We start from the raw sequence: 24,723 nt of genomic DNA, 5'->3' as shown, positions 1-24,723 counted from the left end.
GCAACAACTTTCCACCATTTTAGTAAAAGACCCCTAACACCATCGTTGAAACGTGGCTTCATCTGTAACAATATTTTGTAAGTCCATCTACAAATTGAGAACTGTGAACTGAAGCGGCTGGAAGAAAGCCCCGGCCGAGGCAGTGGGCGCGAGACTACCCCCGCAGCGTAGACTTCGCGCGCGGCAGCGGACCGTGCTGCGCAGGTGCGGGGGTGGGCGCGCACATGCGCGGGAGGAGACAGAGTGCCGGGGGGCCGGGCATCCAGGAAGGGGGCGCGGCGCACGCAGCATGGCGTCCAATATCTACTTGGTTCGCCAGCGGATCAGCCGGCTCGGCCAGGTGCGGCCCAGAGAGGCACCTCCCCTTCCCAGCCCCTGCCCACCCCTCGCCTCCCGGCACCGCCCCTCTTCCGTCCCCGCCTCAGAGCCTCGGCGAGCGGCTCAACTGCCGCTGCCCCGCCCCGCCCCGCCCCGCCCCGCCCCGCGGCCTCCCGGGCCCACCTCCCAGAGCCCGCCCCGCCTGGCCTTCTTCGCGGCCCTGCTGCTCGGTCTCGTCGAGCCCCCTCCTGCTCCTCCCCGCAGTCCTGACTCTTTCTCCCTCCTTCCCTCAGAGGATGTCCTCCTTCCAGCTCAACATTAACCCGCTCAAGGAGCCGCTCGGCTTCATCAAGGTCCTCGAGTGGGTGAGTGCAGCCCGCGCCAGCGAGGCCTGGAATCGCGCCGCCGTGACCGTGACCGCGCCCGCGCCTGCTCCGGCCGGGCCGGCGCCCTCGGCTGGGAGGCCCCGGGCCCCGGGAGCGAGAGCAGGGGCGGCCGGGCCACCGCGGGCCCCGAGGCCGCCGCCGCCGCCGCCGCCGCCCCCGGGAGGGTCGGGGACGGGAGGCCGCGGGCTGGGCCTGCGCGGGGCGGGGACGCCGCGCTCCGCGTCGAATCACGAGTCCCTCGGCCGCCTCCGTCCCGGCCGAGGCCGCGCTCCCACACCGAACTCACCTCTGGGTGCTCCCGTGGGAGTGGGAGTTCAAATTTCTCTTTGGTTGCACAGCTTCCCGCAAGGGAAAAGAAAACTTCCTGTTGCGGTCTAACCGAAACCTGGGGGGCCGGAGTCGCGCCCCGGCCGGCGCTGTCTCTGCTTGTCCTGTGGAAAGGGCCAGCCGGTGCGTTCTGCCCGGTACTGACAGCAGGCCGCGCTCCGTCGAAAGCTGGTTGTGCCTTCTCCAAGTGACCTGACGAGCAATCATTTCTTAGTTAGCTTTTGAGATGGCTCCAAGTTAAAAATGGATAAAAATAAACTGCGGGTCGGGCAAGCGGACGGAGGTTGGGGGAGAAGGTCTTTTACAAAACGCGTCTAATCAGTCCTGTCCACTCAAGCACAGGGTAAGAATCGCCATCAAGTTTATTTAGGTATTTCCAAACAACATCCCGCAGTCAGCTTTTAGTCCTTTCCTGGGAGCACTCTCAATCATTAACATCAAAGGAGACTTAATTCGACCTTGGCAGTGATCAGTCACTTGGAGGAGTTAGCGAATACATAAGCGCTGCACATTTGCTTCAGATTTCGTGGCCTAGTAACATGTTTCAGTGTTGATTTTCAGGCCCGGATTAATAGGCAGCTGGCATTTGTCCACTGTGCAGGCAAGTTGTTTTTATGGCCAGCAACATTTACATCCGTAATTCTTTAACCCTATATTTTAGTGATCAAGTGGTGAAGAGTGAGAACTTCCAATTTTCTGTGTTAAATAACTTACTGAGGATGTTTATTTTAAAAGTAACACAGAAACTCGAATTCCCCAATGGGTACTCAAGCTGATTTTCAAAAAGGTGCCTACCTTTCCCCCAAAGTTTTACTTGTTTTCTGAAAACTGAAATAGTGCTGATTTCACACAAATGTCTACTTGAAGACACATAAATATATGTTATATATATTTTACACACACACACACATACACACACTTAGGGTTCTGTAAAATATAAAAGAAAAATACTTGAGTGTATAAAAATTTGAAATTGCAGGAGGAAAATCATGTTTAGTTAGATTTATCAAATATAAAGGTTAAGAAAAAATCTTATTGAGGGTTTTAATTACATTTATAATTAAAGTTTTCACTTAATGAGACCGTTGTTTATGTTTGTGCTCACATTGTCAGTCTTCTTTAAATAAAACATAGATAAAACTTTTTTCCTTAATATTTTAAAACATTAGTGATAAGCTTATTAGTGATCATAGGTCTGATAATGTTTTGCAAAATATCCTGTTTAAGCTTTTTAAAGAAATACTACTTTCAGTTTGAACGACGTATCATTACACAAGAAAGCCTGATAAATATTTTAATAAAAGTATAGGCAAAGTGTAGTAGGTGAGAGAGAGGAGAAATCAGTTGTTTGGAGGAACTAGGGAGGATTTCTTAGATGGAAGAACACTTGAATGAATACTTGTTCACTTGGGGAGGATGTGGGGAGTGGCTTTCCAGGCAAAGAGAAACTTAAGTTTAGTGGTGTGGAAAGTTGAAGCAGCATAGCCCCATTTGAGAACTTAAAGTAGTTGGGGTTGGCTTAAGCTTATACTGGGAAAGAGGGTGTAGTTTGAGATTATTCTGGAAGATTTCATAGGGCTTGCAGAAGAGTTAGGAGTTTATCCTGTGGGCCAATCTTAATCCTGTGGGGTTAACCTTGTCCTTTCTTTAGGAAAATGCATACTTGTAGGGTACAGAATTTGGAGTTGTTTATCAGATAGTTTCTACTTAAGCCCAGAATGTCTACCATTTGGACTGGGGACTCATTTAAGGGTTTAAAACAATTGAATAATATAATTAGATTTATTTTTTAGAAATTTTCATTTTGTCAGTAGTGTAGAGGATGGATTAGGTCATAATTGAAGGAAGGGAGCTGTGTTGCTTGAGAAATTATGAGGGCCTGAAGTTAAGTGCAGTGGGAATAGAGAAGAGAGGTTTAGAAATTAGAATGTATTTGGAGGGTGAAGAAGAGGGAGGACTCTAAGATGACTGCCATATTTCTGACAGGTTGGTAGTGGTACCTCTGTCCAAGATACATCACTAAAGAGAAGAAGCACATTTTTGGTTGAAGCTCAGTACAGTTTTGGATGTATTGAGTTTGTGGTCTCTAGGTCATAAAAAGGAGATATCCTTTAGGCAAGTGGTTATATGGGTATAGAGTTTAATAAAAAGGCAGGAATGGGCCGGAGATTGAGCAGATATCTGCCAGCAGGGGAGAGAAGAAATGGTTAAGACAATGGAGAAAAACAACATCTTGGCATCACTATTAGAATTTAAAGAAAAGAATACTGTTCATCAGTATCAAGAGGTGCAAGAGCAAGGTAAGTAAAATAAGGACTAAAATGCACACCTTGGTTTTGGTAATCCAGAGGCTATTGGTGGCTTTGTAAGAGCAGCGTCAGTAAGTTCAGAAACCAGATGGTAGTAGGCCAAATGGATGTGGTAAGAAATGCTAAGAAAGTGAAAATAGTGAGAGTAAACCACTATTTGACCTTGAAGGTGGGAGGGATTTGGTGGTAATCCATCTGAAAGATGGGAAAGACTGAATGTGTTCGTGGGCTTGAGAGAAGAGACTTGTGAATAGAATTGTTGGAGGTTAAAAACAGAGGCAGAGAGGGGAAAAATGGTAAAACAAGGTTCTAGAGGAGAAGGGCCCATCGTAGGAATTTTTAAATCTGTATTAATTGTTCAAGTTTCATAAAGCATTGATTGAGGTGTGGCAGGTTACTTCTAAAAACAGTCAACAAATAAGTTTATAAACAAATCTAAAATCTAGATAAGGGCTGCTTACCATCTATATAACTAAAAACAACAGTCCCCTCAGTCAGCTTATCTTTAGCAAGGTTCTAGAATATGTTAGACTAAGATATAACCTGATGATATGTAACTTTCAAGGGATTAGATGCCCAATAAATATTTATTGACAGAATAAAAATACAATCGCCAGAGCAGAGAAGTATTTGCACTTTGCTTCTAAACTGCAGCCATCATGTTGTACATTTTGTATCCCTTCTCTTTTCTTTTTCTTTTTTTTTTAAACTACCCCTGGCACCTAGTTATAGTGCCTGGCAGTGACGTTGTCTTAGTTCTCTTTGTGTAGTAAGTACTCAGTGAAGGTTGAATTTTTGTTGCACTTATATGGGAATAGCAATAATTTGTAGGGCTATTGGAATGATTGAGTTAGTATTTAATTATGTGAATGATTATAATGTGCTTGAATAGTTCTTAATAGGTTCTTCAGCACTGAGATGCTGCGTTTCTAAGAACACTAGGACCGCCCCCGCCCCCAAAAGACTAGACTGAGGCAGTGGATAGACTTGAGCCCCGTATGATTAACATACATATCTCCTGGTCCTTCAAGATTGCTCAGTTCCCTATCACATATTTTAAGCTTTAGAAATGATGTATTGCATGCTTTTCACTTGTCTGCATGTTTTGATAGGCCTTTAGAAGCCTCTCAAGGTGACAATATAAAATTTAGGTTAGAATAAATGCCCCATGTGTAGAAGTAGAACATAGAAGTAAAAGTCAAAGATTAATTTTATCAAAGCAGCTTTTTAAAGTATTTAAAATTTCTCTGGTAAATTTTAACTTAGTTCTTCATTTGTGGCCAAATATCCCTAACATTTAGGTAAAAGTTTTTCATTGAAATGATTTTATCCTTTTAAAATATTAAACACTGTGTTTTGGACTTTCTTGTTGCTATCCTTCGTAGGGTGGATGCTGAACAAATATTTAGCCCTTAATGAATCTAAGTAGTATGCTTTCCTCAGTCCACACACACAGAATTGTGGAAGAGATACTGTTTGGGGAGTATAGAAGGAATTACTCACTAATTGCTGGTCGAATGTATCCTCGGTGTTAACATATTTATTGAATAGACATGTATGTGCCAGGGCTTTACTTGTATTTTCTCATTTAATCCTCTGACAACCTGTGAGGGTTGATATCTCCATGTTAGAGAAAGGAGGTAACTTACACAGTGTCCATGATTATGATTACTACATCCAGGACTCTAACACTCTGTTCTTAGTCATTTTGATAACTACCTTTGTGTTTCTAATTGGCCTTTTAATAAATTAATAAAAAGATTACCAAAGGCTTAAGAAACAAAAGCCTAAGGTACCTGAAGTGCTTTTTTTCTTGTTTGTTAGATGCATGTTTATAAAAAGATCTTAGGAATTAACAAGTAGGATATTCTTGATTCTTTTATTAAGTTTGAATGTTTTTTTCTGATTTTATACTTATAATTAATGTGCAAATTCAAAAGACACTTAAAAACATTACTTTGGGTCAAATTATTATCCAAGAAAATTAGCGTGAAAAATGGTAAACAAGAAAACCTGTAATTCTTTGAGTATTGCACATACCAACTTGTTTAAACAACACATTTTCAAATATACACAGTAGCTTCTATAAAATACTTAAAATTTAGTCATCCCAAGTAACTTATAAAATTTTTGCAAGCAGGCCATGTTTTATCCTAATTTTTTGGTTCAAAAATAGCACAGAGGAGCACTCAAGAAAATAGATTGTTTGTATTGCATGGCGTGAGGGACAGGGCATATATAAACTGATGTTTCATCCGTTTGCTTAATTTTTGCATGTTCAGGCTATCAGTCTGTAGAAGACTACTCTTTAGGAAACTTACCTTTCTCTTAGCCCTGCCATTTGGGTATACTTCCTCCTCCCCCCACCCCATTCTGCCCCCATAATGGAAAGGATTTCAGATAGCATTTTATGCCTACTAGGACTCTCTGTACTTAAAGCTTGTTAATAGACTTACAGACTCACCCCTGTGCCTTTGCTCTCTGTTTCTTCTACCTGATTCTTGATTATTTACCATGAGCACCCCTGTAAGGTAGATCAGATATAATTTTCATAGACAACATATATATGTTGTATGTGCTTTGTGAACATACACACACACTCATACACACTCACCCACACATACAAATAGCAATCTCTGATAAAATATAAAAGGGAAAATTAAGATAACAGAACACTGTCTAATACAGTGGTTCTCAAACACTTTGGTCTCAGAACCCCTTTATGCTTTTAAATATTGAGGATCTCAAAGAGCTTTGGTTTATGTGGGTTTTATCTATTGATATTTACCACATCAGAAATTTAAGCAGAGGCTTTTAAGGGAACATTTATTTTAAAACACAATAATAATTCACTTAAAAACTTGAATTGCAGCAGTGCAACAAATGCTGCCAGTTGTTTTCGAGAAAAGTATCTGCCATATACCCACATCTGAGTAACTATTTTTTGTCTATTATTCTTTCAAGTAAAAATGGTGTTTCATGAAAAAAAACAAGTTCAGCGTATAACTCAGTTATTTTAAATGCTTTCCCTGGAGACAGCCATTGTGTGCGGTTAAAGTATTTGCACATTCTGTTTCATCGTAGAGAATATTAAGAAGACTCAAGGGTCAGGATTTAATAAAAATCATAATTTTTGCTGCTTCATCAAAGACATTCTTAAGTAAAATTGGCTTTTTTTAAACTGCAAGTGCATGGCAATGAAATAACTTCGATGCTCTTGCTTATTCTTACTGAAGCCCAACAAGTTTCACCCACAAATGCTTTTGCTCAAATCAGTGCAAATGTCAACACAGTGTAAAAGGCAAATAATGTCTTAATAATATGAAAATATTTTTGACTTCATGGACTTTCTGAAAGAGTCTTGGGTACTCCCAAGGCACCACAGACCACACATGGAGAATTGCTGTTCTAATGCAGTAAACATCATTGGGGATCAGAAATGAAACAAAATGTGGATGGAAGAAGGAGTGTTCATGATCTGGGAAACAGATCTGGATAAAAGCTTCAACCTGTTGTCTGTATTTATGACTTACATAGAGCCAAGTACTTAAACAAGTGGAAGGAGAGAGATACAGCCTTCTAACTAGGACCTGAATCAGTCTACCTGCTAGCTCGAGATCTGAATTTGTGAACACTTCAGTATGCTCATATGTTGGTAGTTTGGGGGTCCCATCATAAGATGTGGTATTTGCAGCCATGTAGAAATGAATGTAAAACTACTAGACAGGGATAGAAAAAGGGGAAAAAAATAAACTCAATCTGCGCCTTCATCAGATATCCTAAAACACATGAAGAAAACTAATTTTCGCTTAAAAGGTCAAAATCAGTGGTACAGATACACTTCAGGACAGCTAGCCAGATCAACAATCAAGATATGGATTTACTCCAAAAAACATAAAAGTAGGACAGTCTGAAATGATTTTTAAATAAATATATTTAAGTTCCTCAGAGATTTCTAGTTCTGTATTCAATAGCTTAACAATTATTGAAGGATGAAGGTGACATAAAGGTGTTTTCAACAGGGTCACCTGCCTGGCTCAGTGGGTAGAGCATGCAACTCTTGATCGCAGGGTCGTGATTTTGAGCCCCATGCTGGGCATAGAGATTACTTAAAAATAAAATTTAAAAAAGATATATTCAACATATAATAGTTAAGAGTTAGCAAAAAAACCTCTGTTCTTCCAGCAGGAGCTCAAGTTTACTTCTCATGATCCAAATTTATAAGGGTTATAGAACTGTACTAGCAAGCTGTTTGGAACTTTCTGTGATTGTACTTTGCAAGCAGAGGGAGATCAACAGAAGAATGAAACTGAAGCACCTTGTACCAGACTTCACTGCTTGCTGCACAGTGGGAATAAACTGAAATAGCAGCATCGATAACAAAACATTTTTTTAAATGCATGTCTTGGGGCGGCTGGGTGGCTCAGTCGCTTAAGCGTCTGCCTTCAGCTCAGGTCATGATCCCAGGGTCTGGGTTAGGGTTAGCCCTTCATCTGGCTCTCTGCTCAGCGGGGAGCCTGGTTCTCCCTCTCCCTGCCGCTCCCCCTGCTTGTGAGCGTGTGCGCATGCTCTCTCCCCCCTCTCTGTCAAATAAATCTCTTAAAAATTTTTTTAAAAATGAATGTCTTTAGTAAATGCATGAGGACTTTAACTCATGAAAATCAGTGCTTTGGTTCTAGGCATCTAATCTTACTGATTGTAAAGGCAAATATGCTGTGATAGTTCATTTTCAGCACTGAGTGGTTGTTTGATTTAGTAAAACAACATACATTTGATTTTGCATGTAAACACTCATATACAATATACTTTTAGGTCTATTTTTTTTTTCTTGTAGATCTCTTTTTGAAGATTTCAGTTATATCAGTTTCTAGACTAAACCTTGGACAGAAAGAAATTTAAGTAAATGACATCAGATTAATGATGAAACCAAATAGCAGGCAGAAATTTGTAAAAGACACCCATGTATAGATGACTACCAGTGTTCGCAATAGAAGCATCAGTGAGCTGAGCAGTGTCTAGAAATAGGATCAAGGACCGCGACTCTGGCTATAGGCTAAATAACTCATTGAAAATACCAGGGGTCTCCAAACTTTTTTTAAATCATGAATCCCTGTCAGTGTAAAATTTTATGCATAGAACCCCAATATGCATCCATAACTTAGATGGATATTTTACTATGTCAGTATCTTTTTTTTTTTCTTCAAGTGGGCTAACTTAGGGCTTGAACTCTTGACCCTGAGAGCAAGACCTGAGCTAAGATCAAGACCTGAGCTGAGATCAAGAGTCGGACATTTAACTGACTGAGCCACCCAGGCACCCCACTATGTCAGTATCTTAAGGCATATTATATGCTTGGGGTAAATTTCATTCATGTTTTTAAATCCTTATTTCAAACATTCATCTGATACATAGATATATAGATATACATGCCATCTTCTTGTGATCTGATTAAGTAGAATCTGTTTTTCTTTGGAATGTGGCTAATGAATGAATATAGCTTATAGGGTGGTTAATGCTTCTATTTTCTCTTTTGGACGTGAGTTTTTGTATTATTAGTCTATAGTTTCTTTGAAGACGTTTTTAAGCCATTGGTCTGTTTTGCAAAGGTTGGTTTGGTTAAAACTAGATAACTTGTTCCATAAACTCACTGAGCCAGGCACACTCACGTTGTAATACATGAACACTAAAAGGGAAAGAATAGGTGAAGGTATCACTGTCCTTGCATGTCATGGGACTCCTCTTACCTTCAGGATACCCAGCATGCTGCACTGGCATGTGACTCAGGCCTACAGATCCAGCATGGGTTGCAGTGATGTATTAATTTCAGTAAGGCTTTAATTCCTTGTTTAAGTCTAAAAGTAAATAGATGTTCAAATATTTTCTTCTCATATACCAATTAACTGACTACTGCAGTTTATTTTGCAGAGTGGTGTTCTAGAGAACCAAGCTGAAATGTTAACTTGAAAGTTACAAACCTCAGAATTCCTGAGGGATCTACCATGTGTCTAGAATTGGTCCGGTGGGTAGAGAGTTAAGTGGCACTGTTTCTTTGGCAACTTGAGTCTGTCATAATGAAATATGGAACCTTTTGACCTGAAGAGAAGCTTGCTATCATCCTGTCCTTGGATTCTTACTAGCTACTATACAGATGGAATTTCATATTAGCAGTTTTAGCCGTTCTTCATGGAATAGAAAGGAATGGGAAAATGAATTTCATAAGTGGCAAGGCAATAGAAATGAACATGCCAGTGCTCCTTGTTTAGACGAGGAATACAGACTGAAGTAAGTGCACATAAGAACCATCCTCATAAAGTGAGTGAGTGAAACAAGCTGTTTGGAAGAAAAACAATGGTAAAAGTTCATTGATTCCTGGTAACTAACATGCATCCTGAGGATTGTTGAGACAGTAGAGTGGCAACAGTCTGGAAGAAGCACATGCCCCGTCTTACGTGTCATCTGTCACTCAGTTCCACACGGTTGTTGCTTTATGGGTCTATGGGTCTGATGCTGCCATATTTTCAGTTTCCCTCCAGTAAGGAAAAGCAGGAAATCAAATTTTTATGAGCAGTATGCTGGTATTAAAATACAAACAACAAATTCGTATTTTTTTATGGATTCTGGGAAGATCACACAAATATTACCTTCAGGCCAGGTTTCACCGTGGGCTGCTAATATATAACTTCGAATTTAAATCAAAATAGCAGTAGAAAATAGGGAGAAATGAGATAGTCCGATACTTTACCCTCAGGTTGTTTTGTAATTCATGTAGTAAAAAGTGTGTATCTTGTCTCTTTTTCCCTTGAGATAAAGACCAGAATTGCAAAGATGACATTTATTACAACAAAAAGATAGCTTTGAAATGATGGTTATGTAAGACTTGAAATATGATTTTATTTGTAGATTATTGGAAATTGGTTTTTTTTCCCTTAATTTAGCTGTTATTTAATGAGCATTTGCCATGTGCCAGACCTTCTGCTAGGTAGGCACAGAAAATCTTGAGTAAGACCAAGTGCAAAGACATCACAGTCTGCCAAGGGACAGGGAAAGGCATTAGGCTTAAGAGCAATAAGTACAGTATGCCATTTTTTTTTTTAATTTATTTATTTGACAGAGAGAGAGACAGCCAGCGAGAGAGGGAGCACAAGCAGGGGGAGTGGGAGAGGAAGAAACAGGCTCCCAGCAGAGCAGGAAGCCGGATGCGGGGCTCGATCCCAGGACCCTGGGATCACGCCCTGAGCCGAAGGCAGACGCTTAACGACTGAGCCACCCAGGCACCCCCAGTATGCCATTTATTTACTAATTTTTGTATTTAGTTAGAACTAGTTTTTATTTTTGTTTCAGGTTTTGTTTTGTTTTGTTTTTAAGTAAGTCAAGACACAAGAAAAATGCCTATAGTGGAATTAATGAACCCAAGTCCGTGGCAGCCCAGGAGACAGAACAGTTCTGCCATAAGAAACTGGGTAGGGCTTTTTAAGGTGAGCTTGCTGGAGAACAATTTGGGGGTGGAAAATTCCTGGCAGAAGAAACAAATACACTGGAGGCATAAATACATGATGTGTTTCAGGGGCAGTGGTAAGTAGTAGTACCGTGTGACAGAGTCATACAGTACCTGGCAGGGAGTATAGTGCGTATAAATCTAGAAGGATAAGGTTGAGGGTACCTCAGCCATGCCTGTTAGGCCAAATTTAGAAGTTTGGGGGTTTTTTCTTTTCTTAAATTTAGTTCTGGAAAGTCGTTGCGGAAATCCCTTTAAACAGGGGAGTAATGTGACCAGATCTTCATTTCAGATCGGTGTGACATCACTGTAAAGCACCTGTCCAGTAGAAACAGATGCAAACTACAAATGCAAGCCACAATAATTTTTAAGTGTGCTAGCCACACTAAAAAAAGTGAAAAGAAACAGGTGAAATTAATTTTAATAGTATATTTTATTTATAAATCCAAATATTGTTTCAACAGGTAGTCAATATAAACAGTTATTGATGAGATATTTTACATTTTGTATAGTAAATCTTTGTAATTCATTGTCTGGTTTACACTCACAGCTATCTTAATTCAGGCAAGCCATTTTTTATTTTATTTTATTTTATTTTATTTTATTTTATTTTATTTTTTTATAATGATTTTTTATTATATTATGTTAGTCACCATACAGTACATCCCCGGTTTTCGATGTAAGGCTCGATGATTCATTAGTTGTGTATAACACCCAGTGCACCATGCAATATGTGCCCTCCTTACTACCCATCACCGGCCTATCCCATTCCCCCACCCCCCTCCCCTCTATTTTATTTTTTTAAAGATTTATTTTATTTTAGAGAGGGAGCATGGGGGAGGTGTGCAATTTGCAGAGCGGGAGGGAGAGAATCACAAGCAGATTCCCCGCTGAGCACAGACTCCCCCCCCCCCAACACACACAGGGCTCAATCTCAGGACCCTGATATCATGACCCGAGTCAAAATCAAGAGCCAGTTGCTTAAAGGACTGAACTACCTAGGCAGTCCAAGACGAGACATTTTTAAAGTGCTCGAGAGCAGATGAGCCCATGCTACAGAAGAGATTAGAAATAAGAGGAAGAATCTGTTGGGTTAATCCCCGTGAAAAATGGTGAAGGCCTGAACAAAAATAGTGGCAGGAGTGGTTAGGTAAGTAACCAAAGCTTTTAAAAGAATGTCATCATACTGTATGAAGACTTAGGCAACTTTTTTTTTTCCACTCAGCATTAAATTTCTAGGTTTCATCCATATTGATGTGGGCAGCTGTAGTTCCTCTGTCTTTATTGCTATTAAACTGCCCATTGTAAGTGTATACTATTAGGTTTTATCCATTTTCCTCGTGCTCCCACTTTTTCTATATTTTGATACTATAAACCATGTCACTCTGAACATTCTTGTGCATGTTCTGTAGTACACATGGGTAAGAATTGCTCTTAGATCTATATATACTAGTAGATACTAATCCTTTGTGACGTTATTGCAAATACTTTCGCCTAGTTTGTAGCTTGTTTTACATTCAAAAGCTGACTTGATTTCAAAAGTTCTTTTTCTGTAGTTGAATTTAACAGTCTTTTGTAGTGTGTTTTCATTTTTAATCTTAAGTTTTTCCTTTCTCTGTGGTCACAAATTTTCTTTTATACTGTCTTAAAAAAATTTTAAAGACTTGCATTTTGGATTTGTTTTTAGCCTATCTGGACTTTTTTTTTTTTTTTTAAGATTTCATTTTATTTATTTGAGAGAGAGAGCAAGAGCAGAGGGGAGAGGAAGAAGCAGACTCCCCACTGCGCAGGGAGCCCAGCGTGGGGGTTGATCCCAGGACGTTGGGATCATGCATGACCTGAGCCAAAGCCACTTAACCAACTGAGCCACCCAGGCGCCCCTGGACCATTTATTGAAGTCCTTCTCTGTATTAGTTATCTGTTGCTACATAATAAATTACCCCAACCTTAGCACTTAGGACAGTACTCGGTTTATTATTTCAGTTAGTGTGGGTCAGGAATCTGGGAGTGGCTTAGCCTGAGGGGTTTCAGCCCAGAGTCTCCCTGTGTGCAGTCAAGCTGTTGGCTGGGATTGAGTCATCTCTAGCACCCAGCTCATTCACATGGTCTTTGGCAAGCCTCAGATGATACACTTCCAGGCTCACTCACATGGTTGCTGATAGTCCGTGGTTCCTCAACACAAGAGTTTCTCTGTAAGTTGCCTAAGTATCTTCCCAACATGGCAGCTGGCTTCCTCCAGAGCCAGTGATTGAAGAAAGAAAGGAAGGTAAATTGTAGTCTCTTTATCACCTAGTCTCAGAAAGGATGTTCCATTCCTTCTACTATATTCAATTTACTAGAAGAAGCCCACACTTAAAGGGAGGAAAATTAATCTTTGCCTTTTGAGGGGAGGAGTATCAGATTTTGTGGGCATATCTTTAAAACCACTACACTCCTTTCCTTGGTGATCTGCAATGCCAGCTTTGTTAGAATTTATCTAGTTACACACAGGTCTCTTTCTGGCCTCCTTATTGTACATCGGTTAAATTTGTGTCTCCTGTTTCTTTTTTCTATTCCTAAATGGGTGTATACCCAATTTTCAAGCCTTCTGTTTTCATCCTTTATTGTTTTCATTCTTTATTCATGAACATTTATGTGTAGAGAATATCCATTCTGTCTTTACCTGTGAACTCTTAACTGAAGATTCCAAACTGTGTGCTGTCCTCAGACTCTTCATATCTGTAACCACATTCCTTTTCATATATCTCTTCTTTACAGAAAAAAAAAAAACAACTCTTGATAGTTATGATCCTGGTTATGGCCTGATTTAACACCCTGTATTAATCTGTGAGAGGCAGTATATTAGTGTTTAACAGTACAGGCTTTGATATCCGACCTGCACTGTATTCTGTCTGTTCGCTAGATGAATGTAACCTTGAGCAAAACAAAGTCCCTGCCTTTGAGTTTATATTCTAGTGAAAAACGGACAAATACTTGAGTACTGATAGGCAGTGGTAATTACAGTGGCAGAAAACCAGAGCAGCATGAATTAAGGGAATAGATACTGTGGGGTTGGGGCATTATTAATGTAGTGTGGTTAGGAAAGGCCTCTCTGATAAAAGTCCTATTGGAACAGGGAGCTATGAAGTAGGAAGTATTCCAGGCAGAGAGTGTAGCCAGTGCCAGGGCTCTATAGAAGTTTACCCCTTATCTTTAAGGAATAGCAAGGAGACCATTTTATGTAAAGAGATTTGACAAGGGGAAAGGTGGCGATGTGTGATCAGAATTATTAAGGGAAGAAAGGATCTTGTAGACCATTATATGAACTTTGATTTTTATTCAGAGAGAACTCAGAAGCCGTTGGAGAATTTTGAGCAAAGGCTATAAAGTTTTTTGCCTTGTATTTTTAAAAGACCACCCTGGTTGGTATATTGACAGTAGACTGAAGGAGGGACGAGGACAGAAGCAGGATTATTTAGAAGGCTGTTAGAATATAATTTGGGCAAGAGGTAATAATGGTGGTTTAGATCAGGATGTTATGATGGTGGTGATCGGTTCCCAAATATGTTTTTTAAATAGAGCTATCAGAATTTGCTGAATGATTGAGCTTTTGGTCACTGCACTGTATGTGGGGTTTTTTGTTTGTTTTGTTTTGTAGAAAATTTAGAAGATACAAATAGAAAAAAGAATTATCTTTATTTTCTGTTCAGAGGTGACCACTGTTGAAATTTTGATGTATAATGTTTTTGTAGTGTGCTTCATATGTGTAGCGTAGACATGCACAATGCATGTGTAAACAAACTTTTTTTAAATTAAACTCTACCCCCAAAGGGGGCTCAAACTCACAACCCTGAAATCAAGAGTTGCATGCTCTACCAACTGAGCCAGCCAGGCGCCCCATAAACAAACTTTATATGTAATGAATGTTTTTCAGTATCATTAAATATTTGCCAACATTTTAATGACTGCGTAATGTTCCATCCTATGAATGAATTACATTTCATTTGATTCCATATCAACATTTAGGATGCTCCCAGTTTTTTCCTGTTAATAGCATTTAAGAGAATATTGCATTCTTTTAAGTATGTGCTTGATCAGGAAAACAAATTTCCAAGTACTTTTTGAGACCTGGAAATACTGAAATACTCAAAAATGAGGTCCTACAAGCTCATGAAATAGCATCTCCTCTTTGCTTGCCAGTCTCTTGGCTTAACAGTTACCATTAAAAATATACCTCCAAATCACCCCTTTTGATTTTGATACTAATAAATAAGACTTCATTTGAATTTCATACTAATATTTAGTAGGTACACTTCAGTATGAGCAAAAGAAGTATTCTATGGACTGGTATACTAACTGGTATTACACTTAGGGGAAAAGAAAATCATTTGTTGACAGTTGGAAGTGAGTTTTAAGTGTTTTTCACCATCTGCATTTAATTTGTAAGTAAGAATTTCTAGAATGTTAGTGAGCCAGTTTTTGGTAATATATTTAGGCTTTAATGACCCATATTTTGGGTACAGTAATGCTTCTTCCCCCTTTTTTGGTCTCACTTTGTATAGATTGCTTCTATCTTTGCTTTTGCCACCTGTGGAGGTTTTAAGGGCAAAACAGAAATTCAAGTGACTTGCCCTAAACTTAACGAAAATAAAACGATCACAGCTGCTTTTGGTTATCCATTCAGGTAAGATATTTATTTGTTTTTATGGTTAAAAACTTTTTACTTTCATATTGACTGTAAGATTTCCAGCAGTCTGGGGGGGGGAATATTTTAAATTGCATACATGCTCATTTGTAAGTGGTGATCATTGCTCCTCAAACTGTGGCACATGGAGCAGAGTCTGTCTGCAAACTGTGTTCCTGGCCTGTGATGAATTAAGTATAGAAAACAAGAGTAAGCATTTAGAAACTTTTATATGACCTTGCCTTGACATTTTTATTCTGTCATCTCACAGTGAATCGAAAATTTAAAAACAAAACAGAGACTGCTCTATTACCTTAGTGGGAGAAGCCATGATGTGGAAGCAATCACAGCTTAAGAAAATTCAAATTTCTCATGTATTTGCAATTACTAAATAATAGCATTCTTTATATCATTTTAAGACATGTATTTAAAGCAAGGAGTTTGTGTTTATTTTCTTACTCAGACTAAAATGAATATTTTGTGAATTCTTCTGTTTATCTTCAGTGTTTATTGAAAAGTTTATTGAATATGTCCTGTGCTTAAGCCATGGTATAAATCTTGTTTCACTTACTACTTATCTGACCTCTCTAGGACTTGAAATTTCTATCCATTGACTTGGAAATCTTACCTTTTAGGGTTGTTTTGATGATCAAATAAACCCTTACACTAAAAATATGTCAGATAGCAAGGGCCTGGTTATGAATCATTGCCTCTCCACTTCCCAGCCCTTCTCTTATAAAGTTCCTATATGAGGAACTGTTATGGCACATTTAGTGATAAGTGCTTTTGCAATTTATAGGTAAGGAAATTTAAAAACAATCTAAAGTTAGCAGCTAGTTAATCTAGGGTTAAAATGTGAATCATAATTGGCTCTCCTGGTGCTAGTCACACATACTCTGCCTCCTAGAATGGAATATCATGTCTCAAATTGCAAACTATTTTGTATCAGCTCTCTTAATCTGCTAAATTCTTATTATAGGAAGATAGTAGCTGGGTGTGAAAGTGTTTAATGCAATCTATATTCAGTCTATCATAAACCAATTACAAGGCATAATTTATGTACATTTCTTAGGAAACTTTAAATATTTGAATTTTCCCCCTTTTTTCCCCAAAAGAAAATGTCCGTGATATATTTTGGGAGTGTTTTTTGAAATGTCATTTCAGTATTCTGCTTATGTATTTCTGTCTCTATTGGGAGAGTCCCAAGTAATTCACAAATTTATTTGAGCCTTTTTTTAATAGGTTGAACGAAGCATCATTTCAGGCACATCCAGATGTAAATGTGTGTAATGTAAATTGGAAAAGCTATGTCCTTATCGGAGATTACTCTTCTTCTGCACAATTTTATGTTACCTTTGCAGTCTTTGTCTTCCTGTACTGCATTGCTGCTCTTCTGCTCTATGTTGGTTATACGAGCCTGTATCGGGATAATCGAAAACTTCCCATGATTGTAAGTAAATACTTTATTTTTATACAAAAATCATTTGTACAAGTGTACCTTATATTTGGAGTTAAATATAGATTTTCTTACACTGGAAATCAAAATTCTTGGCATAAACCAGGTAAACATATTTTGATCTGAGTTTGTGTTAGAGGTTTGATCTGAGGTTGAGCTTTCTCTGGTTGTCACATTGAACCTAATTATTTGAGCCAGTTTGCAACGCTTTCTCTGTACTCTAGGGAATACAGAAGTCTGTTTGTTTCTAAATCTTACTTTAACCTGGAAAGATCTCAAACATATAGAGCATATTAGGTTGCAAGTAGAGAAATTAAGTAGAAATTAATGCCTTTAATTTGAGGAATTGCTGACCATACTAGTAGTCTTATGATGGTGTTCCTACTTCTTACCTTTTTTCTCTTTTCTCAAAGACCCCCTTTTTATGTCTCTGCAATGTTTTATTGAGCTTAATAGCCAGTATCGGAAATCAGCAAACTATGGCCCACAAGCCAAATCTGATTCATTGTGTTTTTTTTAAATAAAGTTTTGGGTTTTTGTTTTCTTGTTTTATAACACAGCCATACCCAAACATTTCCATACTGTCTATAACTGCTCTCGTGTTATAGTGGCAGAGTTTAGTGAGAGAGACCAAACGTATTTACTGTCTGGCCCATTTCAGGAAAATGCTGACTCCGGGGCTGTATTCCTAAATTCCTTAATTTAAAATCTGACCCAGATAATTCTGTAACAATTAGAGAATTCTCGCTAGTGATGTTCATGAGCTAATTTTGAATCTTGGAGATGGCAACAAAGGATTTGGATTTGAAGTCCTAACACCTTTCTTGGCTTCAGAGTCTTCTGAACTAGAAATAAAAATAATCTCGAGATTTAGGTAGTAGAATCTCTGGATTATTGGTGCAAATGCAGAGATAAGCCATGGTTTTAAGCTAGACGTCCACAACAAAAGAATAACTACAAAGTCAGTTTTAGGTGTTACTGACTTAAAGGGAGAACAGAGGTGCTTTTGAGATACCAGTCATTTATATCTTGAGAAAACCCTGTAACCTGCTGATAATTTGTGAAGTTACTTTAAAGGGAAGGCTATTTGGGTATGAAGAAATTATTAAATAAGATAACAGGTTTTATTTATTATTTATTTTTAATTTTTGCTGCCTGGATCATAAGAATACAAATGGTAAGTAAGGAATAAAACAGTCTGCTAAAATTCTTATTTATTTTGTTTCTTGTATCTGAAAAGAGATTCTCAAACCTGACGTTTTCATGAAATATTTTCTTGGACGTCTTTCAAAGAGATAAACATCAATTATTTTAATTTTCAGTGCTTAATCACCAGAAATTAAGAATCTGTAACTTGTATAGACTTTCCAAGACTTACTTAAAAATGAACTGTGGAAGGGTGCCAGGGTGACTCAGTCAGTTAAGCATCCAACTTTTGATCTCGGCTCGGATCTTGATCTCAGGGTCGTGAGTTCAAGCCCCTCATTGGAGGGGAGTTCAAGGCCCCCATGGAGCCTACTTTAAAAAAAAAAAAAAAAAGGAACTATGATAATCATATAGATACTATCTTTTATTAAAATTCTTTATAATTTAAATACTAAAGACAGTTCTCGCCATTTTGTCATTATCCCAACAAACTTTTAAGTTAACTAACAATGAGCCCTTTATGTTTCATATTTTGTTTAGTGAGTTTTTAAAAAATGACACTTTCTAAGGCAGCATCTAAATCTATTTTTGTAGAGGGTTTTTCTCTTAAAACTATAAAACTGATCTAGGGACGCCTGGGTGGCGCAGTCGGTTAAGCGTCTGCCTTCGGCTCCGGTCATGATCCTAGAGTCCTGGGGTCTAGTCCCACTTGGGGCTCCTTGCTTAGTGGGGAGCCTACTTCTCCCTGTGCCTGCCACTCCCCCGCTTGTGCGTGTGCGCGCTCTCTCTGACAAATAAATAAAATCTTTTAAAAAAAAAACCAAAAAACTGATCTTGGTGCATCATTCAGGAAGTCAAAAGAAATTTTCCATCTCGGAGTGATCAATTAGTGGTCATAGGTAATCCAGCACTAACCCTTTAGATGTTTTTTGTTGGTGGTGGTGATACAATATATAAAGGATGCTTCTTGTCTGTAAAAATTCAAGCTTCTAAATTAAATTTTGAATTCTACTTTTAATTTAACCATATAAATGTAAAAAAGTTTTCTTGAGATACTCAAATTTAAAATATAGCCAAACAGGACATTGGTTTTTTTTTTAAAGTACTCTTTGTAAATGAGGACGTGCCTTTCTGGCAATGTTCTCAATTCTCTACTAAGGTATTTCTAGGAGCATTTCAGTTGTGGCATTTAAAATCAACTTCCCTTTTTAAGTAAATATAGCATTTTTTTGGTTTTAAATAGCAGGAACTTGAGGGTTCTAGGACATGTGGAGAATCCGAAATATCCAAAAAACTGAAACCAAACAAAGATAAAGTATCCCAAATTCTAAAAATCTGTTAGGAATCCTATCCCAACTCATTGGTGGGACCAAAGCTGCCACAGGCCAATAAGGTTGTGCACTGCAGAACTGCGGGTGGGCCACACCCTAAAAACAGAGTCCTGAGTACGGCAGAGATTATTTCAGAGGCCCTCATTTCCCACACCTCCCGACCCCCGGAGGTTACTTTGTGCATCATTGTCAGAAAACTTCCCTGCTTTTGAAATATAATTTGTCATGCCAGCAGCAAAATAGATTTAAAAGAGCATAATCAGAAAAACATTGGTATGTTTTTTAATTAGGAAGTTGAAAGGAAGAAACCTGGAAATTTAAAGGATTTGACATATATGGATCAAAGCTATGAACTTTAGCCCAGAGAGAACTTGTTTAAGTGTGATAACCTTGTACTATTTATCAGTTCTCCAAAAGCATTGTGTTTCTAGCAAGTGTTTAGAAAATACCTACCTGCAGCGAAAGTGCAGCCAAGTGCAGAAGCGAAAAGGAGAGTACCCCCCACCCAGGGCAAAACATGGAAGCCATATTTCTGTCCTTTTTTCTTTGATCTACATTTTTTTAAAAGAAGACCAGGAGCAGTGGAAAGCTCAAATGCAGAATGCAAATACTTCCATCTTTGTAAAATTAGTCATTGTTTTTGGTCCCTTGTGATCACAAGGCATTTATTCATTGCCATTTTGACCTGGTGGATAAGCTATATATAGTAGAGTTTCTGTATGTTATAAGTGGTTACTGGTGTTTGGTCTCAATAAATGACTAAAAGCTGGTTGGAAAAAGTAATTAAAAACCAATCCCATTTATTTGCGGGGGGCGGGGGGGGGAGGAACACTTCTCTGATAAGCTCCAAAACCCATTTCTGAGTTTGCAGAGCTTTTTGCTACAGATATGTAAGAACCGTAGCTTTGGGTGTACCTGAATGCTAAGAATACAGAACATTAAAAGAGACAAATTTTACATTATTTCCACTTTGGCGGTTAATTTAAAGGAAAACCAGACAAGGTGGGACTTAGACTTTATATTATACAAATGCATTCTTTAAAAAGTCTTATTTAGATTTTTGTAACCCATGCTAGTTAACAAAATTTTAGTTCCCCAGCAGAATAGATGGAGTAAAGAGAATACATTTTTTTCTTTCTTCATCTTATTCAATAAGAAGCTATCCAGAATATTTAAAACTTTAGTGCTATTCTTGGAAATGTAGTAAGTAGCAAAGACTTTAGAAGAAAATTACTAGTGAGAAGATGCCTTGAGAGATTATTATTTTTTTGTCCTTAATATAATGAGTATTCTTAAAATTTTAGGGTCATGAATTTTAAAAGAAACAAGTCATCCTGGATGCATGCTTTTCGCCATTTCATTATCCAGATCATGGACAGCTAGATTTTTTTTTAAGTTTTTTATTTTAATTCCTTCCAGTCATGGGGGATTAGATTTAACTGAAGTTAGAGTTTTGCCAGAACAGTATGAGAAAGCAGGAGAAGGTGAGGGAGTTGAGTGTGTGCAAGGGGTTGTAACGAAGGACCTTAGAATAGAAATTAAAGGGGAAATGAGAGCATGAGTGAGGTTGAGAGACAGTAAAATAGTGGTAAAATCAGATTATAGGTCTCAGCGGTGTCAAAGGATTTTTGAAGTTGGGGTGCCTGAAGGAGCGTGCGCTGATAAGAGAGATGCTATTGGGAAGTGGGGGGAGTGAAACTGGGATTATGAGGGGATAGTTACTGGTGATAACAGGGTTTGAGGTGTGAGTGGGAGTGAGTGGCTTAGTCAGGGTTGTGGTGAGGGCTATGTGAAACTGAGTTCTCGTGTCAAAATCATAGGCTGCTGCATAGATGATTGAGTCTTGTTCACTGCTTTGCTCAGGCACAGGGCTAGTGATGGTAAACAGCTGCTGACTGTGGCCTTTTTTATAAAGAATGTCATGCAGGTCACTTCTCAGTACCATAAGTTCAATGTGATCTCAGTTCCTTCATCATGGATCTGAAATGTAATATGTTTAAATTAACTCTTCATTATTAACTCATACTTATTTTTGCTTTAGGACTTTGTTGTTACTCTTGTTGCCGCTTTTCTGTGGTTGGTGAGCACTTCAGCCTGGGCTAAAGCTCTTACAGATATTAAAATAGCTACCGGTCACGGTATTATCAAGGAACTTCAGCCTTGTAATCAAGAAGTGATGTGTTATTTTGGCTCTGTGACTAGTATGGGATCCCTAAATGTATCTGTGGTACGTATGCAGTATTTATGAGGTATTTTATTTCACATAGAAAAACCTTACTAGTGATATAAGAAAGCAATAGTTTTTAATCTCTGGATGAACGTATTGTTTTCATTTTTACTAAGCTATCAGAATCCTAGCTACCAGATAGTCTTTACCTTTATAACAGTGAAGAAAAGTTTGTCAGGAAAATGATTACTTGTTAACAGGTTTGAACAAGATCGTGATTGAGCCTTTCTTTTCATTAACATTGACTAGGCAAGACTTTTACCGGAAAGACACTAATAGTAGTCACTAACATTTATAAAGACTACCTTTCAGGCATTGTGCCAAGGGCATTACGTTACACTCATCTTGTTTAACTTATCCAGTAACCCTAAGAGGAATGCAGGAGATAGTATTATTATCTTCATTTCACAACTGGGAAAAAATGTAGCTCATGCGTTAATTTGTTCAAGGTAACATAGCTAGTAAGTTGGCAAGTCAGTGTGTGGACCAGATCTGACTTAGGGCCCGTTCTCTGGTCTGACTTGCTCTGGGTCTATGAAAGTAGTACTTTTATGGTTTCTTAAATTATCTAAAAAAATTGGTATATATAAATTTAGATAATATTTAGTCTATTTTACCAAAATACAGATAAATGTATTAGTAAATATGTTATTAATATACTGCATATATTATGTTTAAGGAAGTCTTCTGTCTTTTCAAGAAAATATTTTTCCAGTGGATGAAGTTAGCATGCCTTGTAGAGAAATTTGGCCAAGTTTTTGTGTTACAGCTTTAAAGTCTTTTTTTGCATTTATATTGATCATGATCTGAGATGGACAATTTCACAAATGTTGTCTTTTACGCAAATATGCAAAAAATACAAAGAATTTGGCCTTTGGTAATATGATACCACTCTCAAGCTCTTTACCCCAGTCTTACATCATATAAGTCACTATTGTTTTTATGTTTGGAGGAAAAAAATATGAAAAGAGGGTAGCTTCAGTTTATGCTGAAGACTTTTTATCTCTGAGACTTCGATCTTGTCAGATTTGTAACTGGGAAGACTAATTTCTTTTACATTGACTAATGTAGGATGTGATGTAAAGTTCTTGTGTGACTCTTTTTCTCTTCTGGCTGCAGCTGTTGGAGTAGGAGAGATAGTAAGTAGTAGGGGAGATAGAAGGGAAATAGGAAAAGATACCCAGGGCCAGTTAATAACCATTCAAATGGAGAAAAGTGAGCGCCCCCAAAGAAGGAAGCATGGATTTCTGTTCCTCTTCACCTGAAAGCACTAAAGTCTGATTACAAAGTAATAGTAGGGTTTTACTTATTTTTCTCAAATTTAATCCCATCTTCTGGGTATTGTTGAGCATGCAAAGGTAAGCTTTCTTTTAGTCATGATTTGTATGTTACAGATTTAGAGATTTTAGCTTTATTTCATTGGGAATAAATCATTATGTATACAAATTTGGCATTGAAATGGAAAGTCTTCCTTTTTTATTCTACTTTATATGTAGTTTACATTTTAAATGAAATAATGGTATACTGCCTAGAAGTGTTAAATATTTAAAGGAAAACTAAGACGGGTATAAATTTTTAAGTAGATACTAGATTTCATGGTTTTTTTTTTTCTCTTTCTTAGATCTTTGGCTTTCTGAATATGATACTTTGGGGAGGAAATGCATGGTTTGTGTACAAGGAGACCAGTTTACACAGTCCATCAAATACTTCTACTTCCCACAGCCAAGGAGGTATTCCACCTCCTTCTGGAATATAATTAAAGGGAGAAGTACACTGTATGAAATACATGTCTATACTATGACCTGTTGCCAACATCTTGAGAAGCATTATTTGTTTCTAATAAAAGTAATGGCTTTTTCAATAAATTGGTGGGTTTAAAATTTTGCTGCTTTTTTATATAAAGCCTGTGCCTTTCCTAGAAATTTAAGATGTAAGTGTATTCTCACATGTAAATTGGAAAATTCAGGGGCCTATTATGAGATGATACACATTTTTAAATGATTGGTTATTTCTTTACTAAGTTGTTTGCCTTCCAAAGTGTTTACACCTTAAGCCTTAACATATATCTTCACTCAGAAAAGAGTTACATTTTCATATCATAATAGGAAGAAAATCTCTGTTTGGAATATACACTACTGTAAGTTTGTACAGATCACATACCTAAGACCTGTCTTTGTTTAAGAAAGCCTTGATTACATAAATCATATTTAGAAAAACATATTTAGTTCAGAATTTGTATCTGAACATTGTTTATATGTTATGAAAATTTTTTAATTGCAAAGACTGGTTGTATGTTTTATTTCTGTTTTTCTAAGTGACCTACAGTACTTAATAGGTGTACTAAAACTGTTTTGGGAATGGGGTTCGGAAATTTCTGATAGATGTATAGTTAATTTAGTGATTCTGTCGCATGAGGTGTAAGCTTCCATTATGCTGGTCGTGTAATAGACTTGCTGTATAAGAAAGAACATGGCTCAGCTAGATATTTTGATATGTATGGGCATTACTCTTAGTGGTATTTGTTTGCTGTCCTTTTGTTCATCCTACTTAAGTGCAGGCTGAGACCTAGTCTCCTTGCAAGTGGAATAAAATAAACCACCTGTTTTTTGCAGACCCTTTCATAGGGTTAAAAAAAATTAAGATTGCCTTTTACTTTGGAAACATTTAACGTTTAGATTCAATGAAGTTGCTATTTTGAGTGTAGCATTGATATTGTGAAAATAAATGCAATTTGGATTTCATGTTTCTTAATGTTCATTCTTATTTCACAATGGATGATTAAGGAATTATGCATCATAAACAGGAATTTAAGTGAGCTGTATTATGGCTGCACTGTCTTTGCACGCACATTTGGGTATATTCTGAATACAGGGATTATTCACATTTTGCTTCCTAATCTTTTTGTTGTACAGGGCCAGATTTCTTGTTCTTACCACATGATTGTTTATATGTGAAGCACATCTTGCTATTGCCTTATTTTTTGTTGCTTTTGTTCATGACAAGAATTGTCAATATGAGAATGTATATCTTTTATGCAACAAACTTAATAAAGAAGTTAAAAGAAA

General features: G+C 37.9%; 1 protein-coding gene across 2 annotated transcripts; it reads left to right on the top strand.

The window, feature by feature from the left end:
- The first annotated feature begins 509 nt into the window (after nucleotides 1–509).
- Nucleotides 510–24,723, top strand: SYPL1 (synaptophysin like 1). Of its 2 annotated transcripts, XM_040644382.1 has the most exons (5): nucleotides 515–683; nucleotides 15,377–15,498; nucleotides 16,741–16,948; nucleotides 21,473–21,658; nucleotides 23,280–24,723. In XM_040644382.1, the coding sequence occupies exons 1-5, from the start codon at nucleotides 615–617 to the stop codon at nucleotides 23,412–23,414; spliced, it is 720 nt and encodes a 239-aa protein (XP_040500316.1). In that variant the 5' UTR covers nucleotides 515–614; the 3' UTR covers nucleotides 23,415–24,723. The 2 variants fall into 2 exon arrangements, with proteins under 2 accessions (XP_040500317.1, XP_040500316.1); XM_040644383.1 differs by lacking the exon at nucleotides 21,473–21,658 and having other exon boundaries at nucleotides 510–683.

Source organism: Ursus maritimus, unplaced genomic scaffold, assembly GCF_017311325.1.
Source record: "Ursus maritimus isolate PB19 unplaced genomic scaffold, ASM1731132v1 scaffold_3, whole genome shotgun sequence".
Taxonomy (NCBI): Eukaryota; Metazoa; Chordata; class Mammalia; order Carnivora; family Ursidae; genus Ursus; species Ursus maritimus.
The sequence above is the reverse complement of the archived record's forward strand: the minus strand, read 5'-3'. Positions and strand labels throughout refer to the sequence as shown.

Coding starts and splice junctions, on each gene's coding strand:
- SYPL1 (XM_040644382.1), top strand. CDS start 615: ATGTCCTCCTTCCAGCTCAACATTAACCCGCTCAAGGAGCCGCTCGGC. Junction 684..15,376: donor TCATCAAGGTCCTCGAGTGG/GTGAGTGCAGCC, acceptor CACTTTGTATAG/ATTGCTTCTATCTTTGCTTT. Junction 21,659..23,279: donor GATCCCTAAATGTATCTGTG/GTACGTATGCAG, acceptor TCTCTTTCTTAG/ATCTTTGGCTTTCTGAATAT.